A 21,072-nucleotide genomic window follows, 5' to 3' on the forward strand; every position below is an offset into this window, starting at 1 on the left:
CATTAAAGGAAACATCAAATTAGCATGCCTGTACTGATAACAACTCAGTTTATATGTGACTGTTTGGAAAAATATTCTTTATCCATAGAATGTCTGTCAAATAGAGTCAAGTGCTTTTTTCATTTTGAAGCTGGAGAAATAGAGAAGTTATGTTGCCCTGAATAACCAATGAGGTTTTCAATTTAATAGTGAGCTGTAACTGGGCTTAATGGCAATCTTCGATATCTTAGAAAGTTTCACTTTCCAGTTTTCTTCCAGAAAACAAGGGTTTTTCCATCTTTATCGCAGATAGTTTCATTGGGCTATTGTCAGCTCGTTAAGGCCAATCTGCAAGACAAATTAAAGCGGGGGCCATGCATCACGTGACTTAGCACCACATCATGCAGTCATTGGCATAGCATCAGTTGACTGCGGTCAGCACCAATGATTGAGAGCAGCACATTTAACATTTCAGGTTGTGTCGTTTGCTGCCTCTTTATATGTTCTCAAATCAAGAGGACCACAGCAAATTCACGCAACACCCCCCCCCCCCCCCCTTCCTTCTGTTCGCATCCATATACCATCAATGCACGTGATTCTCGGTGGTCTCCAGAATCCGGTTGCTAAAAGTGCTCTGCAGGTGCTCGCCTTGCTGGATCCACTTATCACAGCTCTTTACATGCTGTAAAGCTTTTGTTTGGTGCTTGTGCTGCTCACGCAGGGGAGGCCCACACACTAGCTTCATCTTAGTGCCTTTATCTTTAGGTTCACTTGAATTGGTGACTGCAGACTAGATACGGAACCTGGCTTCATGAAAGAAAATGCACCGTTGTGCATCCCTCTTTTTATGTCATCATCCCTCATCACACCTTTATGTACTCGTTCCCCCTCCCCCCATGTAGAGTAGCAGGCTAGGGCGCGCTAGCTCAGGCTGACCTCTCTGCCTTCTTTCAAATAAATTATCTCTCGCTCTTAAACCGTCTCTGTAAATGGCATCTGCAGCTAAGAGGTCAGTGCGCTAATCATAGGACATTTCCTAGCCCACCTTGTACAGTCGCCGACCGTTTATTCGGACCTCACGGGGACTGTGAAAATGTCCGAATAAACAGGTGTTCGAAAAAGCAGATTAAGAAAAAAAAAAAGAAATCCTTTATTTCCACCCACTTATTCGGGCTCGGCAGTAGGCTTGGCTTGAAAAAATCGTGAATGCGCCGTTGCACGCTGTTCCGTTTACGTGCAGTAAGATAAGCCTGAATCTCGGAGAGGGTCGTACGGTCACTATAGGCTGCTGAAAGCACAGTCACTATGGTGTTAGGCTGCTGAGCACGAGGTCGCGGGATCGAATCCTGGCCATGGCGGCCGCATTTCGATGGGGGCGAAATGCGAAAACACCCGTGTCCTTAGATTTAGGTGCACGTTACAGAACCCCAGGTGGTCAAAATTTCCGGAGTCCCCCACTACGGCGTGCCTCATAATCAGAAAGTGGTTTTGGCACGTAAAACCCCATATATTTTTATTATTATTATTAAAGCACAGTCACTGCTTGTACACGCTCCGCATGCGGCGGCAGCGTAGCACATGGTGCGTCATCTTCCGACTCGGAGTCATCGTCCGGCGGCGCAGCAGAGACCTGACGAATGATCTCGCTGTCGTCGAGTTCTGCGCATGTCAGTACAGCAGTATCAGCACCTGTGCAACTGTCAAATGAGATGGTGTCCGGAACATAACCTACTGAACTTCGGACCTGCACAGATCTTCCTGCTCCAGCACGCCTGGTCTAGTTCGCCCCTTTTGCCGCTAGGGACAGAACGTACGAGCATGGTGGCGCTAGTTATAACCTGTTCGCTGTCATCTGCTTCTGTGATCTGTTCAGCGCTAGTGTTGCCATTTCGGCATGCACAAAGCACTTGTATTGGCGGTAAATGAATAAAATCACAAATATACAAAAGAAAACAGATATTTGTGAATGCTTTGTGTTTGAATAGTGAAACTAGAAGAGGAGGAGCGGTGCAAGAAATGTAAACAACGAGCTTAGGTGGCAGCTGCAATGCTATAGATCGACGGCATAAATTTCCCTTTCCTAGCCTTCGTAAGAGACTGGAAAAATTGTTTTAAAAGATTCATAGGATAATCTAGCTTTATTGAGTTGATTACAGATCGCCTAATGTCGTAGATGACATTAGGATTTACTGCTGTGTGCCGTAGTGAAAGGCAGATGATGTGGTAAAAGTATAGTAAAAGTATTCACGAGTAAGTCCTCTGCCTGATATGTGCAATAGGTTGATCGATTCTGTTTCAAGGAAAGGTGAGCATATCTTGTTTTTATTGTCGTTGGATGTCTAGCTGTGTAGAAAGCTTGCAAAAGTGATCCCAGTGCTTTAAACACTGCAGGCCTTAAATCATGTCACGGAACTCTTTTCAAACTGTAAAGCTAGCTTTCTCGAGTGGTACGGCGGCAGTATAATGGTGGTGCTTAAGATACGTACGCAGAGAAGCTGTGTGCGTTATTCACTTTATGAACTCGCGACGCATCCACGGACAACTTTTAAAAGTTAAAATGAATGGTAATCGTTCTGTCGTCAAACATTATGGTGGTTTCAAGTTTCTAAAGAGCGCAGAAGCGAATTTTACAACGTATACAATGAAACTGTTGTGTACGTTGTGAATTGTATACACAATGTGATTTATAATAATCTGCTTGAAAAAGGCAATAGGAGTGGTTATTTAACGCTATTTTAGAGAGCAGCGGACTACACGCTCCGACATTTTTTAGCTTCGGGCAGTCAACTTTTGGAGCCAAGTGACCGATCAACCCCGGCCCTCAGTCCCCAGCAGCTGCGAAGCAACTGACCACGGCGGCGGTCAGACCTGCGACGCTGCAGAGGGTGCTAAGAATCACTGGCTCCGAACAGGCCGCCATTGGAATATGAACCTGGCAACGTTTAACGCTAGAACGTTATCTAGTGAGGCGAGTCTAGCAGTGCTATTGGAGGAATTAGAGGGCACTAAATGGGATATAATAGGGCTCAGTGAAGTTAGGAGGCCAAAAGAAGCATATACAGTGCTAAAAAGCGGGCACGTCCTGTGCTACCGGGGCTTAGCAGAGAGAAGGGAACTAGGCGTCGGATTCCTGATTAATAAGAATATAGCTGGTAACATACAGGAATTCTATAGCATTAACGAGAGGGTGGCAGGTCTTGTTGTGAAACTTAATAAGAGGTACAAAATGAAGATTGTACAGGTCTACGCCCCTACATCCAGTCATGATGACCAGGAAGTCGAAAGCTTCTATGAAGACGTGGAATCGGCGATGGGTAGAGTGAAAACTAAATACACTATACTAATGGGTGACTTTAATGCCAAGGTAGGCAAAAAGCAGGCTGGAGACAAGGCAGTGGGGGAATATGGCATAGGCACTAGGAATATCAGGGGGGAGTTATTAGTAGAGTTTGCGGAACAGAATAATATGAGGATAATGAATACCTTCTTCCGCAAGCGGGATAGCCGAAAGTGGACGTGGAGGGGCCCGAACGGCGAGACTAGAAATGAAATAGACTTTATACTTTGCGCTAACCCTGGCATCATACAAGATGTGGACGTGCTCGGCAAGGTGCGCTGCAGTGACCACAGGATGGTAAGAACACGAATTAGCCTAGACCTGAGAAGGGAACGGAAGAAACTGGTACATAAGAAGCCGATCAATGAGTTAGCGGTAAGAGGGAAAATAGAGGAATTCCAGATCAAGCTTCAGAACAGGTATTCGGCTTTAACTCGGGAAGAGGACCCTAGTGTTGAAGCAATGAACGACAATCTTGTACACATCATTAAGGAGTGTGCAATGGAAGTCGGTGGTAACTCCGTTAGGCAGGATACCAGTAAACTATCGCAGGAGACGAGAGATCTCATCAAGAAACGCCAATGTATGAAAGCCTCTAACCCTACAGCTAGAATAGAACTGGCAGAACTTTCGAAGTTAATCAACAAGCGTAAGACAGCTGACATAAGGAAGTATAATATGGATAGAATTGAACATGCTCTCAGGAACGGAGGAAGCCTAAAAACAGTGAAGAAGAAACTAGGAATTGGCAAGAATCAGATGTATGCGTTAAGAGACAAAGCCGGCAATATCATTACTAATATGGATGAGATAGCACAAGTGGCTGAGGAGTTCTATAGAGATCTATACAGTAGCAGTGCCACCCACGACAATAATGAAAGAGAAAATAGTCTAGAGGAATTCGAAATCCCACAGGTAACGCCGGAAGAAGTAAAGAAAGCCTTGGGAGATATGCAAAGGGGGAAGGCAGCTGGGGAGGATCAGATAACAGCAGATTTACTGAAGGATGGTGGGCAGATTGTTCTAGAGAAACTGGCCACCCTGTATACGCAATGCCTCATAACGTCGAGCGTACCGGAATCTTGGAAAAACGCTAACATAATCCTAATCCATAAGAAAGGGGACGCCAAAGACTTGAAAAATTATAGACCGATCAGCTTACTGTCCGTTGCCTACAAACTATTTACTAAGGTAATCGCAAATAGAATCAGGAACACCTTAGACTTCTGTCAAGCAAAGGACCAGGCAGGATTCCGTAAAGGCTACTCAACAATAGATCATATTCACACTATCAATCAGGTGATAGAGAAATGTGCGGAATACAACCAACCCTTATATATAGCCTTCATTGATTACGAGAAAGCATTTGATTCTGTCGAAACCTCAGCAGTCATGGAGGCATTACGGAATCTGGGTGTAGACGAGCCATATGTAAAAATACTGAAAAATATCTATAGCGGCTCCACAGCCACCGTAGTCCTCCATAAAGAAAGCAACAAAATCCCAATAAAGAAAGGCGTCAGGCAGGGAGATACGATCTCTCCAATGCTATTCACAGCGTGTTTACAGGAGGTATTCAGAGACCTGGATTGGGAAGAAATGGGGATAAAAGTTAATGGAGAATACCTTAGTAACTTGCGATTCGCTGATGATATTGCTTTGCTTAGCAACTCAGGGGACCAACTGCAATGCATGCTCACTGACCTGGAAAGGCAAAGCAGAAAAGTGGGTCTAAAAATTAATCTGCAGAAAACTAAAGTAATGTTTAACAGTCTCGGAAGAGAACAGCAGTTTACAATAGGCAGCGAGGCACTGGAAGTCGTAAGGGAATACATCTACTTAGGGCAGGTAGTGACTGCGGATCCGGATCATGAGACAGAAATAATCAGAAGAATAAGAATGGGCTGGCGTGCGTTTGGCAGGCATTCTCAGATCATGAACAGCAGGTTGCCATTATCCCTCAAAAGAAAAGTGTATAATAGCTGTGTCTTACCAGTACTCACCTACGGTGCAGAAACCTGGAGGCTTACGAAAAGGGTTCTACTCAAATTGAGGACGACACAACGAGCTATGGAAAGAAGAATGATAGGTGTAACGTTAAGGGATAAGAAAAGAGCAGATTGGGTGAGGGAACAAACACGAGTTAATGACATCTTAGTTGAAATCAAGAAAAAGAAATGGGAATGGGCAGGACATGTAATGAGGAGGGAAGATAACCGATGGTCATTAAGGGTTATGGACTGGATTCCAAGGGAAGGGAAGCGTAGCAGGGGACGGCAGAAAGTTAGGTGGGCTGATGAGATTAAGAAATTTGCAGGGACGGCATGGCCACAATTAGTACATGACCGGGGTTGTTGGAGAAATATGGGAGAGGCCTTTGCCCTGCAGTGGGCGTAACCAGGCTTATGATGATGACCGATCAAAGCCTTGTGACATCACTTTCACTGTGTTAGCAAAAATCAACTAGACAAGCAGTTCATCACAACACAACAGCCGCCGTACAAATTACAATGCCGCACCAGTCAACCGTAGAGTAGCAGACGAACAGGTTAAAAAAGCGACACCAACGGCTAATGGTTAAATGAGAGTGGGCACAAGTGGCTCCCATAGAAACCGGATGTCTGTGCAGGTCTGTAGTCCCAGTAGGTTGTGGTCTGGAATCGCAATGCAACCACTACGCAGGTCTCAGCAGAACATTTTCGGCGTCAGTAGGGATCGCATCAGAAGGCGACAAATCTTAGGCCTCCCAGCACCCGCTTGCCAGCATTCCCCAGTGCAGTCTGCAAGGGCACTGTCGGCGCCATTAGGCACTTGACGCAATGTTTCCATATGCCGCGCTGCATCACCGCAACTTTGACACAGCACACAAAGCAAACATCACCACGCTGACACCAGTAACACAAACGAAAAAGGTGGCCTACTTGCAGCGTCGTGCACGAAGAAACAAATCAGCTGCTGGATTGTCTCGACATGGCTTACTAAGCTGTGACCAGAACTGCTGTAGCTATGAACCAGGCAGAAACGTTGATGATGAGCGAGGATCTGCAGTAGCGCCACTTCGTGGGGCAGCAAGGAGGCTCCGTTCAACACAAAAATGGCGTTCAGCAAGTTGAACCATGCACCGGTCAGAGTCGGTGCATGGTGCTCTCGATCGAGTCGGCTCACAGAGTGTCCGAAAAATCAGACGAGAGGTTGCAAGGTGTCCGAACTTCCAGCAGTTGTTATACATCATGGTCTATGGGGAGAATGGCGGTGCCGCAAAGCAGACCGAATAATCGAGCATGTCCGAATTTTTGGAGTCCAAAAAATCAGTCGGTGACTGTATATCCAAAGCTAGTCTTGTTATGAGTTGCCGAGGGGCTATCGTACATTGTTTCTTCAAAGATGACGGCTGTGAACAACAGTCCCCCACACACTCGCTTTCATCGGCAAGGCGGTTTGTTGGCTTTCTGAGTGCCGTGGGACAGCTGCAGATAGATTCGCATTGAATCAGTATGAAACCATAAGTTTAGTCACCGATGCTTGACGATGTGCCCCTCTGATTATGCCTAATGGGCTAGACAATGTGGCAAATGGTGTGGCTATGGTGAAAATTGGCCGTCGGACAGTGTGATAATGGGTAGCAAGCCATTGCGGAAAGCTTGTTGCTAATACATTCCAACGGGTTGCTCATCAGTGATGGGCTGCGAGATCAGGCATATGGCCTGGTTAGACTGACGGCCGTTAAGTGCCTGTGATGCAGTCTCTTTTTCTTTCATTGTTGCAGACTGTTCTCCGAGGCGGAGTCTCCAAGAACTCAATTGAGGATAAAGCCATTTCTTCCAAAATGTGCACAGCACTATAATGCAACAAACGAAAATAGAAACACATAAAATAACCACTCAATGAAAAACTCATCACCAGAAATAAAATACAGTAAGAACTATAACAGCAGCCACAGCACTCGAGTTAGGGGCAGATTATGAGTGTGAGCGTGCATGCAGCAGTTCGGCACGGACGGGCGGAAATGAGGCAGCGAAGGAAGTGGCGTTGGTCTCACCACAATGTCGATTTAGTTGACCGATGAGCCAACGACCAGAGTGCAGCTCCGGTTTATAGAGGGGAGGACAGGCGGCTTTGTAGCACAGGCAGATAGAGGCGGTGTCTCGGCCGCCCTGGAACCGCTTTGCTGCGACTTTGATGACATGCAGAACGCTGCCTACGCAGAATGTGACTCAAGTGCTCAGATTTGAAAGCCACTACCTGACAATCACTGGCATCGGATAAAACATGCTCTACAACCATGCACTGAGACTCAAATGTCCTAGTGATTGCTTCAGGTGTGCTAGTGTGTAGTCTTGACCAAACAGCAGAGCATGCAGTCGGCATCTCGGTGGAAATGCTTCCAGTCACACTCAACATGAAAAGGCCCGATCTGTCTCCTCCCCATTCAACAAGGGATGCCGAGCCAGTGAACCGGCTTTGCATTCTCCCATGTCAGCCTCTGAGATCTCTGCAATATGTTCGTTAGCAGAGGTAAAATTTGGTTTGCCGATGTTCTCTGCCAGCAGGCCCTCACACAGACTTCGCGTGCATGCATCGTCACCAATTTCTTACATGCAATGTAGAGAGAGAGAGAGGAAATAATGCAGAGAAAGGCAGGGAGGTTAACCAGAGGTAGGTAGTTCCGGTAGTACCCTGCGCAGGGGGAAGGGTGAAGAGGGATAAAAAGAGAAACAGAGTAGAAGGGGGAGATAGAAAGGGAGACAAGCACGAACAAAGCGCGTACACTACAGAGCGATAGGGGGCGGCATTCTTAGAGTCTGTCGTGAAGCCCCGTAGACCGCAAGAACCTTACTAGCGCGTGTAAGGCCTTCAACGTGGATGTCCTTTCGGAGCATTGGCCTAAAGCTTTTAGTTCTGAAAGTGGACGATTGTCCAACTGGTCCAGTACACTGCACATCACTTGTCTCTCAGCACTGTATCGCGGGCAGACACAGATAATGTGTGCGAGCGTCTCGTCGATGTTACATGTGTCGCACGTGGGGCTGTTGGCCATTCCTATGAGGAAAGCATAGGCGTTTGTAAAGGCAACGCCTAGCCACAGACAGTAGAGCATGGTCTGTTCACGTCGTGGTAATCCAGGCAGGAGGTGCATCCGTATGTCCGGAGACAATGAACGCAACCGACACATGGTGAAAACATTTGAGTCCCACAGGGGCAAAGTACACTCATGGGACATCAATCGCAACTCAGCCGCAGCGTCTGTTCGCAAAAGCGGAATGACGACTCGTTGACCACTTTCATGTGCAGATCGGGCGGCTTCGTCGGCGTGGTCATTCCCGCTGATGTTACTATGTCCTGGAAGCCACTGAAAGATTATGTCGTGTCCCTTGTCATAGCTTTGATGATATATGTGCCGAATTTCTGAGGCCAGTTGTTCATTCGGTCCGTGGCGCATTGGGCTTCGTATGCACTGAAGGGCTGCCTTGGAGTCACTAAAGACTGTCCATTGTTGCAGTGGCTTCTGCTTAATGAAATCAAGTGCAGCACGGAGCGCCGCGAGTTCTGCACCCGTCGATGTGGTCACACACGAAGTTCTTAATTTGATTTCCTCAGATTGTGCCGGGATGACGACTGCAGCAGCAGAGCTGTTGAGTTTTACTGAACCATCTGTGTATACATGTTGCCGGAATCTATGCACGTTGTGAATGTGCTCCAATGTTGCTTGTTTCAAAGCTTGCAATGGCGCTCCAGCTTTCTTTCTGATTCTTGGAATTGTAAGTTGAACTTGGGGCTGGTACAGACACCACAGTGGATCTGACAATTGTGTAGCGGGCGCAAATTCTGATGGCAAGTACGATTGATGTCTTGCAATAGTTTTAGCAAAAGTTGAAAGTGGCCTTTTTGCTGGCAAGCAAGCAAGACGGTGTGAGGGGATCCGAGTCAGGTGTCGGATGTGCGCTCTCAGGACATCTGTATCAATGTATACTGTCAAAGGAGCGTCTCTGGCTATGGCCACTGTCGCAATCGATGACGTTGTTTTGGGAAGACCGAGACAAGTCCTGAGTGCTTGGGCTTGCACGCTTTGGAGTTTGCAAATATTCGTAGTGCCAGTATTTCCTATTACAGGTAAGCTGTACCGCAGGAAGCCCAGAAACATTGCTTTGTATAGCTGCTACATTGACGGTACTGTCGCGCCCCAGGACTTCCCGCCGAGAAACACAAGAAGGTCCACAATGGTGGCCAAACGCTTTGTCATGTACGAGATGTGAGAGCTCCAAGACAAGTCTCTATCAATGATGACGCCAAGAAATCGGTGCGCTCGGCTATATCGTATAATTTGGTCATTATTCCGCAAAGCATAAGGGGCCATCGATTTGCGAGTAAAAGCAACGAGTGCACATTTCTCAGCGGAAAGCTCCAGGCCTTGTTTTCTTAGGTATCTTGACACAGCCGTTGAGGCTTTCTGAAGTCGTGCGCGGACTTGTACACGTGTCACGCCTGAAGCCCATATGCAAATGTCGTCTGCATATACGGAGAGTTGAACGGTTTGCGGTAACGAATCAGCGACACCAACGAGCACCAGGTTGAAAAGGGTAGGGCTGAGTACTCCGCCTTGCGGTACACCTCGACTGGTATAGCTAGGCTGCGTTGGTCCGTCTTCAGTCAAAATAAAAAGAGATCTCCCATTCAAATAGTTGCATATCCAGCGAAAGGTGCGTCCACCAATCCCTACAGCTTCTAAGGCGTCCAGTATTGCATGATGACCTACATTGTCGTACGCACCTTTGACGTCAAGTAATAGGGCCGCAGTGATTCGTTTCAGATGTTTCTGGTGTTGTACGTATGTTACCAGGTCGATAACGCTATCTATTGACGAGCGGCCACGTCGAAAACCAGCCATTACTTCTGGATAGACGTTGTAAAATTCCAAGTACCATTCTAACCGTACGAGGATCATTCTCTCCATTACCTTGCCGACACAGCTGGCCAGTGCTATTGGACGGTAAGATGATAATTCCAATGGGGATTTGCCAGCCTTGAGGAGTGGAACAAGCCGACTGGATTTCCACGTTGTAGGGACCAGGCCGTCACGCCATGATGCGTTGTATAGGCCAAGAAGGGCATCTCTGGCTTCTTGACCAAGGTTTGCAAGCGCAGAGTATGTGATGCCATCGTGTCCTGGTGACGAAGATCGCCTGCACCCAGCAAGTGCGGCCTTCAGTTCTTCGAAGGAGAAAGCAGCGTCCATACGAGGATCTCGGGAGCAAGGGGGCACAATGGGAATAGGTGCGCAAGGTGAATACGTGAGCGCCGGACGCGCGATCCTTGCGCAGTAATCTTCGGCTACCTCGACTTCTCGGCCTCCTTGATGTAGGGCTAGAGACTTAAATGGACGACGCTGTTGAGGAGCTGATCGAAGTCTACGGATTGTTTTCCAAACAACCGACAGAGGTTTACGCGGGTCTAGAGACTCACAAAACGATTTCCAGCGTTGATTTTGCAGTGCAGCAAGGCGACGCTGAATTTTCTTTTGAATGCGTCTGGCCTCTCTAAGGTCATATAATGATTTAGTTCGTCTGTACCGTCGCTCCGCTCGCCGGCGCATTGCACGGAGGCTCTGTATTTCCGAATCAAAGTCTGTGTATTTCTCCGATGGCCGATATGAGCGCATAGCATCCTGCATAGCCTTGGCGATCTCAAATTCTAGTGTGGACGAAATGCCTTCGTGGCATGCGTCTTCCATAAGTGATTTAAACACGGGCCAATCTATTGTTTGTTTAACATTTGATGGAACGGATTTGGTGAGGCCTTTTATCTTCAGGTAGGTAGGAATGTGGTCGCTTCCGTGGGTTTCTATATCTGCGAACCAATGGACGCTGTGAGTGAGGCATCGCGAAACAAAAGCTAAGTCTAAACAACTGCTGTACGTCCGGCCACGCAGAAACGTGGGACTGCCATCATTTAGACAACAAAGTTCATGGTCGCAAGCAAAGGACACGAGGTTTCTTCCTTTGGAAGTAATCTTGTTGCTTCCCCAAAGTGAATGATGCGCGTTGAAGTCCCCAACAACAATCCATGGACCAGGTGTCGCATCTATAATGTCACTCAGTCTCTGCCTATCGAAACGACTCGATGGAGAAAGGTAAGCGACATGCAATGCAATGTAACTTGCATTGTAAGTCACGGGCTTCTTCTTTTGAGTCGTTACTAGTCTGCTTGTCGAGTACCTTTGTACTCGTCACTCCAATTTGGCCTATCTGGATTTCATGGACGCATTCATGCATCCTCACCGTCTCTTGAGTTGAGCCCACCAAGTAGTCCTCAAATCTGATGAGGCCACTTGTCTCCACCGCAAGTGGTATACTGAAAGAATGGATGACCTTCTCCTTGCTCGCCTCACACTCTTCGAGGTTATTGGCTACGCAAACCTTTGCCCAGTCATTCAGGCTTGCTAGAGGCATCTGTGCCTCATTATCCGATGTGCCGCCATTGTCCGGACAGGCCGCCATTGGAATATGAGCCTGGCAACGTTTAACGCTAGAATGTTATCTAGTGAGGCGAGTTTAGCAGTGCTATTGGAGGAATTAGAGGGCAGTAAATGGGATATAATAGGGCTCAGTGAAGTTAGGAGGCCAAAAGAAGCATATACAGTGCTAAAAAGCGGACACGTCGTGTGCTACCGGGGCTTAGCAGAGAGAAGAGAACTAGGCGTCGGATTCCTGATAAATAAAAATACAGCTGGTAATATACAGGAATTCTATAGCATTAACGAGAGGGTGGCAGGTCTTGTTGTGAAACTTAATAAGAGGTACAAAATGAAGATTGTACAGGTCTACGCCCCTACATCCAGTCATGATGACCAGGAAGTCGAAAGCTTCTATGAAGACGTGGAATCGGCAATGGGTAGAGTGAAAACTAAATACACTATACTAATGGGCGACTTTAATGCCAAGGTAGGCAAGAAGCAGGCTGGAGACAAGGCAGTAGGGGAATATGGCATAGGCACTAGGAATATCAGGGGGGAGTTATTAGTAGAGTTTGCGGAACAGAATAATATGAGGATAATGAATACCTTCTTCCGCAAGCGGGATAGCCGAAAGTGGACGTGGAGGAGCCCGAACGGCGAGACTAGAAATGAAATAGACTTCATACTCTGCGCTAACCCTGGCATTATACAAGATGTGGACGTGCTCGGCAAGGTGTGCTGCAGTGACCACAGGATGGTAAGAACTCGAATTAGCCTAGACCTGAGAAGGGAACGGAAGAAACTGGTACATAAGAATCCGACCAATGAGTTGGTGGTAAGAGGGAAAATAGAGGAATTCCAGATCAAGCTACAGAACAGGTATTCGGCTTTAACTCAGGAAGAGGACCTTAGTGTTGAAGCAATGAACGACAATCTTGTGGGCATCATTAAGGAGTGTGCAATGGAAGTCAGTGGTAACTCCGTAAGGCAGGATACCAGTAAACTATCGCAGGAGACGAAAGATCTGATCAAGAAACGCCAATGTGTGAAAGCCTCTAACCCTACAGCTAGAATAGAACTGGCAGAACTTTCGAAGTTAATCAACAAGCGTAAGACAGCTGACATAAGGAAGTAAAATATGGATAGAATTGAACATGCTCTCAGGAACGGAGGAAGCCTAAAAACAGTGAAGAAGAAACTAGGAATTTGCAAGAATCAGATGTATGCGTTAAGAGACAAAGCCGGCAATATCATTACTAATATGGATGAGACAGTACAAGTGGCTGAGGAGTTCTATAGAGATTTATACAGTACCAGTGGCACCCACAACGATAATGGAAGAGAAAATAGAGGAATTCAAAATCCCACAGGTAACGCTGGAAGAAGTAAAGAAAGCCTTGGGAGATAGGCAAAGGGGAAGGCAGCTGGGGAGAATCGGGTAACAGCAGATTTGTTGAAGGATGGTGGGCAGATTGTTCTAGAGAAACTGGCCTACCTGTATACGCAATGCCTCATAACGTCGAGCGTACCGGAATCTTGGAAAAACGCTAACATAATCCTAATCCATAAGAAAGGGGACGATTCCAATTTTCAAAGACTTGAAAAATTATAGACCGATCAGCTTACTGTCCGTTGCCTACAAACTATTTACTAAGGTAATTGCAAATAGAATCGGGAACACCTTGGACTTCTGTCAAGCAAAGGACCAGGCAGGATTCCGTAAAGGCTACTCAACAACAGATCATATTTACACTATCAAGCAGGTGATAGAGAAAAGTGCGGAATATAACCAACCCTTATATATAGCTTTCATTGATTACGAGAAAGCATTTGATTCTGTCGAAACCTCAGCAGTCATTGCAGCATTACGGAATCGGGGTGTAGACGAGCCATGTGTAAAAATACTGAAAGATATCTATAGCGGCTCCACAGCCACTGTAGTCCTCCATAAAGAAAGCAACAAAATCCCAATAAAGAAAAGCGTCAGGCAGGGAGATACAATCTCTGCAATGCTATTCACAGTGTGTTTACAGGAGGTATTCAGAGACCTGGACTGGGAAGAAATGGGAATAAAAGTTAATGGAGAATACCTTAGTAACTTGCAATTCGCTGATGATATTGCCTTGCTTAGTAACTCAGGGGACCAACTGCAATGCATGCTCACTGACTTGGAGAGCCAAAGCAGAAGAATGGGTCTAAAAATTAATCTGCGGAAAACTAAAGTAATGTTTAACAGTCTCGGAAGAGAACAGCAGTTTACAATAGGCAGCCAGGCACTGGAATTCGTAAGGGAATACATCTACTTAGGGCAGGTAGTGACTGCGGATCCGGATCATGAGACGGAAATAATCAGAAGAATAAGAATGGGCTGGGGTGCGTTTGGCAGGCATTCTCAGATCATGAACAGCAGGTTGCCATTATCCCTCAAGAGAAAAGTGTATAATAGCTGTGTCTTACCAGTACTCACCTACGGGGCAGAAACCTGGAGGCTTACAAAAAGGGTTCTACTCAAATTAAGGACGACGCAACAAGCTATGGAAAGAAGAATGATAGGTGTAACGTTAAGGGATAAGAAAAGAGCAGATTGGGTGAGGGAGCAAACGCGAGTTAATGACATCTTAGTTGAAATGAAGAAAAAGAAATGGGCATGGGCAGGACATGTAATGAGGAGGGAAGATAACCGATGGTCATTAAGGGTTACGGACTGGATTCCAAGGGAAGGGAAGCGTAGCAGGGGACGGCAGAAAGTTAGGTGGGCGGATGAGATTAAGAAGTTTGTAGGGACGGCATGGCCACAATTAGTACATGACCGGGGTTGTTGAAGAAATATGGGAGAGACCTTTGCCCTGCAGTGGGTGTAACCAGGCTGCTGCTCATGATGATGATGATCCGATGTGCTCTTATCTGCACCGGTTCCCAAGCGCACCTGCTTTCTGGTCTTATCCTCTTTGAAGTCACTGTCCATGCACACAATTGCTTAGTCTGTCGAGCTCTGTGAAGACATCTGTACCTCTTCATCAAAAGTGCTTTTACTAGCAGAGGTGCACACGCGTGCCTCGATTTCATTGAGGGTTGCCTGTGCCCTGCTCCCCAAGCTATTCTCAGTTTCCCTGATATTCATGTCGGGATCTATGCTGGTCCGTTTCCTGCCCACTCCCCAGCTGCCCTTTTAGTTTGTGCCTAATTCTATCAAAGGACCGTGACGGCATTCGGGGCAGTCACTAGACAGAGATTTGGAAACCGTCTCACTGGAAAGCATATCAAATGCTTGCTCGATGGAGGTTGCGTACGACTCAAGCTCACCAATCCCTTTCAATGCGCATGCCCTTTTCACCTCTGCGACCTTGAGATGCAACTGCAACACCCATTCCTCAAGTTCCTGTAACTTTCTTTTCGCGTCTCGTTCCGCAGCTCGTGCTAGCACTCCTGCCTTCTCCTCAAGCTGTTCTCATTTTGCTTCGCATTCCCATTCTAGAAGAGTATTTTAAATACTCATTCCACATCCCATTCCTCTCGCGATTGCGCCTCCTGCTCCTCACACCACACCTTCAACTTGATCCCCATGCACGCTCCTAAAGCCTATAACTCTTGTGTGCTAGCTATGGTTTCAAGCTCTTAGGATAAGAACGTAAAAAGGACAAACGGCTTTGTCCTGTCACAGACACCAATTTGTGATGCAGGCTCTTTTTCTTTAAAGGGACACAAAGGTTTGTATTAAGTCAACGTGAACTGTTGAATTACCATCCCAGAAACCTCGGAACGCTTGTCTCATGCGAAGAAGAGACTTATTTTAAGAGAAAATGCATTCTGAAGCGTCCACATACCTCTAGCGCAGTTCAAATCGCCCGCCCTCCGATTGAGGAGTGGTGACGTCATGGTCTCATAGTGACGTTATGCCGTCGGTGAGTGAAACGGTGCCCACAGACGGCGCTACGGCTTTTCTGTGCAGAACGCAAACGCACGACCAGAAACAGAGCCAAGACAGCCGACAGCAGCACGAAAGCGAAAGGAAACGAAAGGAATTATGGTGGCTAGCGGAAGGGAAAGCGCGCGACGATAAGCTGGTTGTTTATTTTATGACGCCAACTTCGACACTACTTGCAATGGACGACCCTCACAGTGACACATTGGCTCGCGATGCTGGGCTCGACGTCAGCGATTTAAGCACTGATGAACGTGACCTGCTGCTGAGGGCTCGCGCTGCCGGCGTTGTTGTGTACTACTACTACGATGGCAACTGTATGTCATAACTGTATGTCATGGATGGCAACTGTATGTCATCGAGGGGTGCAATTTTTATTAATCATATCATTAGAAGCCAACAAACAGACACCAAGGACAACACAGTGGAAGTTACTTGTACTTAGTTATTAAAAGCATTTCCTTTGCTAAAGGCCACGCATGCTGGCAGTACTTCCCCCGGGTACAGAACGGTTTGCTGCCATATGACTCCTCCCAGTCAAAGATTGTTAAACGAAGAGTAGCGATGCTCTGCTTAGAATCGGTTCCCCGCAAGTCCTGTGTGCACAAGATGCAGCTTCCTTTTGACAATCGTATTTCCCATCTTAAGACGGCAGGGGGCGGTTTCCCGCCCCGATGGTAATGCCAGTGGTGGAATACCCTCTTGCGGAAGGTAAAATGATCTAGGAGCAAAGCAAGGGTGTGGATGACTACTATGGCCGTGAGACCTGAAGTGGTACCGTATATTCACAGGGTCATTCACAACCTAAGGGAGGTGGCAGGCAGGTTTGGAGTCCCCCTTGTCTTTTCAACCCCTTTTAAGCTGCGCGGCTCTGCTCTCGCACCTCCCGTGATTCTAAAGGAAGGCAAGGCTGTGGCAAGAACCATACCAAGCCGTATGCAAAATGCAATGTAGGAGTTGTGTACAAAATCCTCTTGGCGTGTGGCGAGTCCTACGTAGGGCGGACAGGACGGTGCCTGAATGATAGAGCCAGAGAACATTAACAAAAGTTAACGAAGGATGAACTGGCGCACTTTCCTGGCTACTCTGCAATGCCTGCCCCTGTGTGCCACTTTTTAAGGAGATAAAGGTTCTGGGGAGAAGCCAGGACCAGACTGCACGTGAACTGATGGAGGCATATCACATAAAAAAGAAATGCCAAGACTGTGTTAGTGACACTTCCATTAGTTGTTTCAATCGGAAATAGATTTTTTTGATAATTGGTTGCCCCGCTAGTGTTCTTGTTTGCTGCGTTCTGCGCATGTTCTATTTGCTTATATATGGCCACTGGTTGCCGTGAATAAACCTGTTGAAAGTTACCGCCCGTGTTGTTTTTGTGTTCTGTTCCGCTGTCCCCGTCTTTATTTGCAGTCAATATGATATGCAGTAAACATCTACTAGGCCAAACTGAAGTTCTTCTGGGGCTAGTTGTTTCTTCAACCACTTTCAATTCCATTGATTTATCATTTCTTTAATTCAATTAGTAAGTACAAGTAATTTCCCCTGCATTGTCCTTGGTGTATTTGTTTGTTGGCTTCTTATGATACCTTCATTAGGGAGTAACTCGCCCAGTGGTTGATGCATATAGTTTGTTGCACAGGTCTGGGATGTCATAAGCAGTACATGACAAAGGGCCATTAAAAGCCATGAGAGAGCGAGCTATCTATTAGGAGAGATTGTGAGCTCCTTGCTGCATGTAGCTGAATAATATTTGACTTGCATGTTCACGCCTGCATTGTCTGGAGTTAGAGTTTTCATACAATGTTCCAAAAGTGTTTTGGGGCCCCTTTAGTTCATTATGTGGACGGGCTTGCTTTGCGGGGCATTCTTTCTGTGGGATAGAAACGGAGTGTAGACAGGCAGTGTAAGTTCTTTTGTCTCGTTGTTGCAGGAGCTGGGTGTACAGCGTGTCGGCGTCAACACCAGCATTAAGCAGCTCATGGAAGCCTTCGAGGTATGTTTCCACTAAGATATTGCGTTCTACTTAATGAACGGTTTTCAGTGTTAATAATGAAGTACCCCTTCCCCCCTTTTTTCCCTCACATTTCAAACAGCTGCACTCGAGCAAAAACAGTGTTTTGTTTCTGCACATATCTCCTCCCATATTGTGACTTAACAGAAATACGGTGCCATTATGATTTATGGTCCCGGTGCAGCTTAATTTAAATGTTATTCTAAGCAAAACAAAAGTTCATAAATAAGTAACCTTGAAGGGAATAAATACTCTCTAGATTACCCTACTCTCAGATTACCCTCTAGATGTTATAGTGAGAAACTCTATGGTTGGCCCCATAGAGTTTCTCACTATAGCATCTAGAGGGTAATCTGGTGCCACCGTCTATGGGAATTTCTTAAGGGGGCACTGTGCCTTCATGGGAATGACGGTATATGTGTCTGCGAGGCTCGTGTTGGCTGGTGTTGTAAGAGGCTTCGTCTAAAACGTGGATATGGCTACGCAAATAACGCGTTCTCAAAGTAAAATCTTCATAAAATGTTTCCATTCACGCATATTACATCTTTACTCACCCACGATGCATGACCAAGCGAAGAAAAGCAAGAACAGACGACCTACTGTTTCAAAGCGAGCGTGAATTTTGTCGTCTGTCTTCCAACTTCAGCGGCCCGCTGATACTTCTTATGTAACATGTAGTCGTACACACAATAACAAGTTCTCATAGTTAAACAAAACATGTTTTCGCGTAATAATAAAGCTAAAACAGCTTTTCATGTGCTGCTCTAGTAGAAAATGAATTATTGTGACAGACAGAACGGTACTTGCCAAGCGCGTCTTCAAGGTTTCCTGTCTCTACGAGAACGATGCCAATCCGAATCCACAATATACCGGCATTCCCATGCATACCACAGCGCAGCAGCGCCAGATTTCCATCTAGGTAATGTAGTGAGAAACTCTATGGTTGGCCCGGTTGGCTGCGGAAGCTTCCCAAAGCAGCAGCGCGCCGCCGACTCAATGCCACAATTTTTTGTTTGTTTGCTGCACTTCGTGGCGCTAAATATTCAAAGAAAAAGCAGCTAATAGGTGAATGAAGAGGACAGTGAGGCTTTTCGTTAGTGGAATGTTTTATGTACACATGAAAAAAAGAATAGGACCAGTACAACGCCGGATTGATGAATCTAAGCATTATGCATCGATATTCACAAAAGACGCGCTTTCTTGGTTGCTACAGCTACCTTGTGACTGCTTTCTAGTCGACAGTTTGCATCCCTGGAGTAAAACTGCATCCGCAGAACAATGAAGAAATTCAGTACTTCGCACGTGAACGGGAACATATGCGCTGCACAACCAAGAAGAGGGAGGCAGCACCCCTCTAGATAATCTCAAACCTTCCAAAATATATCTCCGCAAAGGCCTGCCTCATCCAGGGAAGCCGACACACTTTTGTTAGCAGTCTTCATAAAGCCCAGCATCTTTGGCGTCGGGTGCTTTAAGGAACCTTGCTTGAGACTTCTGCACTCAAGTAACTGTCGCAGCCAACTGCTGGGGTTTCAAAGCTTATGTCCGTTATGCATAGATCACATGGGGCGCCCTTTGTGGCTTTACGAATAACATATCCACACAGATAATAAACAACATTGTCCCCTATGTTCACTGCTCATTGCTATGCTCATTGCAAGCACATTCTGGTGAGCTGCTTCGCTCCAGGCAACTTATCAACGTTGCCTCAATGGCATTGCGAAGACTACTTTTTTAACTTGCAGGCTTCTCCCGTCTGCTTGAATGTGTCGATGCTGACGAGCACAGGTCCTGGCACACCGTCCACACTACCACGTAGCGCTGTTTTAACAGGTGTATACAGGCTTAGAAGGCGGAATATCTGCGTGAAGTTGGTTATAGTAGGATGGGACTCATCTCAACCGAAGGAACGCACTAGTCTAATGTATTGCTGAAAGAAACATGAGAGGGAATTTCCTTGCAAACAATGCAATCTGAATGTAGTCACAACAAATGTGAACAGTGTGCCTTACCTCCAGTGGATCTTGATGTAACTTGGCTGTCGAAACATAGAGCACACCTGGACGCGGCAGATCATCGACAATGTCTAAAGTCTACATCAGAGTTACTCGCAGTGACTTTGTCGTTTGTTGTGATGCAAAAAGCTTCAGGTTCTTTTGAATTGCATTCTGTTCTGTCAAGTTCAGCAGTTCCAAAAAATCTTTGATGACCTGACATGATTAGGGTAACAATTTTATATCCCTTAGGAAATGCGCACGAAGTTCAAAGGCGGTGGTGTGGTAAACTATTTTGACGTAGAATGCTCGCAAACATTTAATAACACGAAAAAACAGGAGTGAGAACAGACAAAGTGATAAGAAGTGCGCTGCACCCTCCCTAGCTATCACTTTGTCTCTTTCTCATGTTTTTTCTTGTTTCATTGCCGTTTCCTTGTTCCATTGCAGGTATGTTTGCTCACAAGGCGAGCAGCATTTTCCTGGCACACAAATAAGAAACACGAACAAAACGTGGCACGCTTCTGCACGCATCGGCGTCTCTGTCCACCCGCACAAACGTTGTTCGCACCACCCGCCTTCGGGCCGACAGTGTCGCGTGCGCCACCCCGCGGGCGCGACAGAAAGGGGCCAGGTGCCGCAGCGGAGTTTGACAACTGAAAGTAATCTAGTAACGTTGATCTGCACCCATGTGCTGGCACTCATAACCACACTATTATGGCCCAACCTCCTTTTGATTAGTTTATAAGTGATTACTGACAAGATGTCCACGAGGAATGTTCTGGGAATTTGTGAAATCATTTTTACTGCTTAAACAATATTCGGGATTTGATGAAGTTTTTCGCTGCAAGTGCAATTTCCTTATGTCACTGCTACTACGATTTTGAAGTTGAAAGAAGCTATCCTTGACTTGCTGAAGAAAGGGACAAATTCCTAATGAAAGTAGCTTAAAGATTGAAACTAACAGACTACTTGTACTGTAGATTTTTAAATGTGTTTTCGAGGATTGCAAAGCTCCTGCAAAAGGTTTCGAATTTAAGTAGCCAACTGATTTTTCTCACTTGCTTGCACTTACCTGTGGCACCGCCACCTACTCCATAAAGCTACGTAAATGGTTGGTGTTAAAACTGACTTGTAGGGCCTCTGTTGAACCAATTCATAATGGTGACCTAAATTTCTGGCACCATAGTGGATCTTGTTCGATTTTTTGGACATGACACGTAAGCGATGTCACAAAACAGAGAATGCGGCAGCTATCTACAAAGTTTCTGTAATTTAGGTTGTCACTTCACATCCATGTTATTTTAAAGCGAAGCTTTTTTGCGTCATACAAAGAGTATCTTTGTTGCATTGATTGGATTGTGTGGAAAGCAGTTC

The 21,072-nt window shown here is 46.3% G+C and overlaps 1 protein-coding gene across 3 annotated transcripts in view; it reads left to right on the top strand.

Moving 5' to 3' along the window:
- LOC139051392 (centromere protein I-like) overlaps positions 1–21,072 on the top strand; it is a 118,676-nt gene that overhangs the window by 28,906 nt on the left and 68,698 nt on the right. For all 3 annotated transcript variants that reach the window (XR_011509372.1, XM_070528411.1, XM_070528412.1), the window contains one exon: positions 17,621–17,683. Coding sequence is in view for 2 of the 3 variants with exons in the window: in XM_070528411.1 (XP_070384512.1) it covers positions 17,621–17,683 (63 nt within the window). In the remaining variant the exon portion in view is untranslated. The remainder of the gene's footprint in view (positions 1–17,620; positions 17,684–21,072) is intronic.

This window comes from Dermacentor albipictus, unplaced genomic scaffold (genome assembly GCF_038994185.2).
Source record: "Dermacentor albipictus isolate Rhodes 1998 colony unplaced genomic scaffold, USDA_Dalb.pri_finalv2 scaffold_11, whole genome shotgun sequence".
NCBI classification, from domain to species: Eukaryota; Metazoa; Arthropoda; class Arachnida; order Ixodida; family Ixodidae; genus Dermacentor; species Dermacentor albipictus.